This window comes from Anguilla anguilla, chromosome 1 (genome assembly GCF_013347855.1).
Source record: "Anguilla anguilla isolate fAngAng1 chromosome 1, fAngAng1.pri, whole genome shotgun sequence".
Lineage (NCBI taxonomy): Eukaryota > Metazoa > Chordata > Actinopteri > Anguilliformes > Anguillidae > Anguilla > Anguilla anguilla.
Window position 1 is genome coordinate 41,681,277 of NC_049201.1, and position 6,000 is coordinate 41,687,276.

Below are 6,000 nucleotides of genomic sequence, written 5' to 3' on the forward strand. Positions count from 1 at the left end.
TAGTACAGCAACAGCGATCCATCAAATGTGTGGCCTCTCTGCTGAATTTATGTCGTATCACACTGGCCACTTTGTGTATTGGTTGATATTTATGTTTGTTGCAAGTTATCTGCAAATACCTTTACGAGGATCACATTTTGAGTGCAAATATCACATCAAAAATGCACTCATATACCATTTTATTTAGGGGAATTTAACCCAGAAATAATCATTTAATATTTAATCTGTCTGTCCGCTGATGAAACAATCAAGAAAATTCAGCATTTAACGTTTAAAATCTGTAAAAATCTGTGCCGTTGACATGTTTTGCATAGACACGACACCCACAACCTATCAAGAGCCAGCAATCCCAACAAATAACATGCATTCCCGCAATGACACCCCTGATTTCCTTAGAACATGCGAAATTCTGGTTTTTGTGTTCAGACAGCCCCCTGCCCACTGAAATAGGGAAGCAAATAAGACACTTCACTCAACACATTAGATTGTGCGTACCCCATCACTGCTGATGAAACCAAGCTAGAAAAAGCATTGTGATGACTTCATAAAAGGGATGCAAGTAAGGTAGAGTGGCAAAATAATTTCTGCTGCAATAACAGTGATAAACTGTTATTTTCAATATGCATTACTTTGTATCCATTTCTCAACCTACAACATCAAGTAGGCTAGCTTCCATGCAGAGACAAGCCTACAACATGGACTTCTAAAACAACTCCACAGGACTATGCCTATGCAACAGCTTGCACATGGTTTACACACACACACACACACAACAACAGCTTGCACATGGTTTACACACACACAACTGCTAAAGGATTTCCATTCCCACTGCAAAAAAGTCTTTGAAAATAAAGTGTTTTAATTGTGTAATGACACTAAAAATCATTTTCTGCCTCAAGTGTGTATATATATATACATATGTGTGGGTATGTATACAAGTGCAAATGTGACATACTTTTTAAAAAGTTTTTTTACAGTGCCTGTTGAGCAAGAAAGACACCAATAAATGCCAGTCTAAGAGAAACTGTAAGGACAGCTTAGCCTCCAAAGATGAGGAAATTAAAGGGAGCAAGTTTCCAAAAGACAGGCTGCTCCCCTTTCAGTGTTCTCCCACTGATGTCTTAGGGGTATTTCTTGCGGTGTCCTAAGCTTGCATGGAACTCACAGTTCATCCCACGCACCCTTCCCATGCTTTTCTCGGTCAACGGCTTTTGTAACACATTGGCTACATCCGTTAAAATGTCAATTTGGTTTTGTAATTTTTAGTTTTTGGAAGTGCAAGATAAGCATTTTTGTTGCCAGCCGTAAACAAGACCGCATCTTTTGGAAAAACTAAAAATTATGTTCAAACGAGATCCAGGTTACAGCTTGTTTGATTATTGGTCATGATCTTATAATTTATAGCAACATGAGAGCATGTTCAAAAAAGGCCAGTGTAATGCAAGTAACTACTCCAATAAATGATGCAAAATTGAATGACTTCACTTTCAAAGTTATGAACATTTTACAGTTCCCTAGGAACCCCACTTCTGAAACTTTCACATCTGAGGTCAAGAAATATTTGTGTATCACTGAATATCCATGTGTTTCCAGTTAAAATGATGCTTGGTGTTGGTTCCATTTAAGATAATAATCTTACATTTTAGCCATCAACAAACCCTCCAATTTATTTGATTTTCATCTGTGATGTTGTACTTTACGCTGTAAACTAAAAATTGATCGATAGTGAAATAATAATAGCTGCCAACCAAAAGATTTTTTTACATCCATTATAAACATGCTGCTTCAGCTTTCACTGTGACATGAAATCACAAACTGGACAGATGGCAACTTAAAGTCTGGGTAGAAAATATAAGCCATGGAAGAAAAGTGTGATGCAGTCAATGGGACCATGGACAGCACTTGCTTCTGAAGTCAGAAGATGAATCACCAATCAAGACAGTTTTTAGGGCCTTTCAAATAACAACGCACAAGCACAATGGGACAAGCCTACCCAACAAGTAAATAGATAATGTTATCTACATATAGCTCACTACACAGCAAGCTAACCAGACTAGCACTTTGACAGCAGTTAGCAAGCTAAGATACCTTTGAAGTGTTCAGATAATCAAACAGCAAGCAAATAAGCATTCTAGCCAGATACTGTTCAACAGTTCAAGCTAAATGTTTAAAGAATTTGCAACAGTCTAAAGTACCAAGCACTTTGTCTAATTGGATCAGTGTCTTTTGACCTTTTGGACAAGAACATTATATGTAAATACTGCCAGAAAATATTCCTGTCAGCCATACAATGTTTTGTTTATGGCCAAGGGCAATACAAGGTATTTCACACATATACACACAGTATGAATAAAAAATATTTGAGATTAGCACAGTGCTGACAATGCAGGTAACCTTTACTCACAACTTCCGATTTGCAAGAATATTGGACAAAGTCAGGCATGGTTGGGAAATGCCAGCGTCAGGAACCCAGGCCAGTACTAAGCCCACATACAGCCTACATTCCTTACCTGATGTATGTGTCAAAATTGAAATGGAGAAGTTGAGGCAGTGAAAAGACTGACAAATAGAAAAACTTATTCAGGAGTCATATTAGACAAGGCCTTAGGTTGGGGACACTGAATTCAAAATAATTTTAAAAAAATAATAAAATTTAATCAGTGGAGAGTGTAAAGTTAAGAGTAATGAGACACTCCTCTGAGTAGTTATGTGAGGAAGAAAATCTTCACTTTTATTAGGCTAAACAAATGTATAAAAACAAATTTTCCCAGGATTTTCCCTGGGGGTCCTTATAGGTATTGAAGGGGAGCAGGGCCAGCTGGCAGTTGCACAGATAGAACCCCCCCTCCCCCTGGTCCACAATCGCGATCTACCCCGGATGCCTTTGTCCCTGGACTAGAAAAGGTTGAAAACCCCTGATTGAGGTCAACAAGTTAGTCCTACTCAAAATCCTGGGCCAGTTAAAGATTAGGACTTTCATAAGGTAAAATAGAACCAGAAAGAATTGGAGAAATGGCTCACGATAGCTTTGTATCCCAATGAGATATACAATCATAGGCCTTTCTCTCCGTTTCCCATGGTATGCAACATCAAAAAACTATCTTAGAACTGGCAGCTTATATTCCATTACATTACATTACAGGCATTTGGCAGACGCTCTTATCCAGAGCGACGTACAACAATGTGTATAACCATAACCAGGAACAAGTATGATGAGAACCCTAGAGAGAAGTACCAGTCCAAGTGCAGGGAACAACCGCATAGTTCAACTTGGACCCTGAAGGTTAAACTGATTAACACTAACACAAACGAGAACAGCAACAACGCAGTCTATGGAAAAATACAAGCAATAGTTAAGACAGGTGCATTAACTAAGCCACCAACGAAACAGCTACCTAGTTACCTCCCTAAGCTTACAGTCATTTATTCCCCCATCACTGCTGGATATGAACTGTTGACAAAATGCTTATCTCTTATAATTCTGTAGATAATAAAAAGTAATCAATAAAATTAACAAATGCCAATTGCCTTGGTATCATGCTTCTCAGTGTGGTCAAAGAATTAGGCTATTTATCTCACCGTTCCAAAACTTTCCTGTAGTAAACTCCTACTAAAACAAAAAAAGAATGGAAATAAAAATGAAATTTGGACCTAAAACAACAGACCAAATTAATCTCAACCGATAGCTAAAATGTAATTCACCCAAAACCAAACCAATATTACTACTCAATTCTTTCCTTAACTTAGGCTGCAGATTTCATCAGATGAACTAATTAAAGTACAAAAGATAAGACATCCTTTACAAAGAAACACACCAGTTAAATAACAGTGAAGCAGGCCTACTTTTGCATACAGTGGGGACATACAATGGAAATCAAAATGCATGCACTCCGTACCCCAATAGTGGGTTTTACTCCCATTTAGGCCTACATACATTTCTGTGTGGAGGAAAAACCTTCAAATTGACAGCTAATAAAAATAGAAATCGCCTATATGTAACATTAAAATTAATTAATTAATAGTAATAAAATAGTGATCAATAGCATGGTAAATGTAAAAAAAATTTGACAACGTCATGATATGATTGTATACATTAGCTATCTAAATATATGCATGCACCAAAATGACACTGCTGAGGTTATGCTGACAACATCACTCAGGCTTGCTGCTCGTTCGCTTGCGCTGTTATCGACATTTAGCTTATTTTTCCACTGAAAGAGCATGGACCACGTCGATCCAGTGAGTTGCCCACCACCCCCATCCTCCGGTCAATGGAGGACATTTTTTTCATCATTAGAACACCGGCAGTAAGCATAACATTCAGCTGTCCAAGTTGTTATGGCAATATAACTCGGTGCCCGGTGTCACACGACACATTTTGACAGAAACATTTGTTCCCTTACTCTACTTCCCATTTAGCCTTGTAAGCGTCAACGATTTATGCCTATACTATAAAAATGTTTAAAACAAGAACACCTAGCTAACAGCTAGCGTGCCAGCTGCGGTTATAGCTATAACACTGAACTACAGGACTGCAATCAGGAGGAAAAAGCAGACTGGTAGGTTAGCTAATTTAAGGTTTAAGCTTGCACATAACAGAGCGTTGTTATTCAAAAGCAGTATTTTCAAGCTGGTTTTTATAAGATGGCCCAGCTATGACCGCCCCGACACAACAATGCTGACATGTCACCGGCCTCAAGCAAAGCGAAGCCCTCGCAAGGAATGCGGAGTCTCGTCGCGTATGAGCACATTATAACCCACACGTTTTATCACGATACTCAAAACGGATTCGATCCGTAAAGCGAAAATCTCAGTTACATCTTATAATTACCTTATAGTTGCTTGAATTTACCCATGCCGTTAGCTCATCAATAGTTTTATCCAAACGAGGTTTTTCCTGGTCGACATCAGACGACCTATGGGGATCGTTGAGGTAGTCAATCAGATCTTGGCCAACCTGCAGCCGCCGAGTCACGTCCTTCTGTAATACTTGCTGGTAAAAATAGTCCATGTTGTCATTTTCCCCCATTGTTGGTTCTCGGAGTATTCCGCAAATTTGTGAAGTTTTGTTACCGTTGGTGGTCTTACTAAGTCCTTCCAGCAAATCTGAACAAAGGATCGCATTAAATCCACCTAATTTCGGAAGTGTCTAGAGTATGAACTCTTGGCTTGCAGTCTTATTTCAACTTCGGAAAAGAGCGCAGCGTTCGCTAGCTAGTTATTTGGATACTGGTCCTGAAGAAGCTAGCAGGCTAGCTAGCCACCGCGTTAACCAACTTCCTTTTTTCTTCCACAAGACGGAAAACTAGCACACAGCAATGTTAAACACTTTATTGATGCACATTTGCAATCATGGGATTTAGCGAGCAATAGACTTGCATATTATGATATCGTGTTGCTAGTCACTCAAAGTTAGCTAGCTAATGCTATCAATCGGACCTCGTATGAGGCTCGGTTACCCTCAGGTCAGTGCCCCTCCAGCGCTGGAATCGGCTGCAGATGTTTTGTGCTGTTCCTGTCCTGCTGCTAGCTACTAGCTAGCTATTACAGCTACTACAGCAGGCCTGGCGCATCCACTTCATTATTTATTTTCCATTGTTAATTTGTCACTTCGGACAACCACTCACTGCCTTAAAATTAAGAAAATCCAAGGTAGAACACCACTCTATGCTCACCACTATTTTTTTCTATTTACCCTAAACCCCAAATGAACAGTCCTGGCGGCCAGGGATTAAAATCCTCACCCGTACGAGTGAACCGTCTATACTCGGTAGTAGACCAGGCTACATTGTCAAGTCCTACCACAGGGAAGTAATAACCGCGATGGTGATGTTTTTTAATAGGTTCTTCAAATACATTGTGTGTTCTCATTGGTCTTCACATTGTAGAGGCGGGACTCGGGATGTCAACCCTTTCAGTGAATTGGTTGATGTCAGAGACAGCTGGTCCGCGGTTGGAAAATTTAACGGTGTACAATCCATAAATCAGTTGTTATTATGC

At 39.4% G+C, this 6,000-nt stretch overlaps 1 protein-coding gene across 38 annotated transcripts in view; it reads right to left on the bottom strand.

The window, feature by feature from the left end:
* LOC118209946 (CLIP-associating protein 2-like) overlaps window positions 1-5,795 on the bottom strand; it is a 132,973-nt gene extending 127,178 nt beyond the window's left edge. For 21 of the 38 annotated variants that reach the window (XM_035385856.1, XM_035385849.1, XM_035385964.1 and 18 more), the window contains exon 1: window positions 4,832-5,794. In XM_035385856.1, the coding sequence (XP_035241747.1) occupies window positions 4,832-5,029 (198 nt within the window). In that variant the 5' untranslated portion in view covers window positions 5,030-5,794. Of the gene's footprint in view, window positions 1-4,831 lie in introns of all 38 variants that reach the window. The other 17 variants (XM_035385834.1, XM_035385744.1, XM_035386059.1 and 14 more) reach the window with 1 other exon arrangement.
* Window positions 5,796-6,000: the final 205 nt, after the last annotated feature.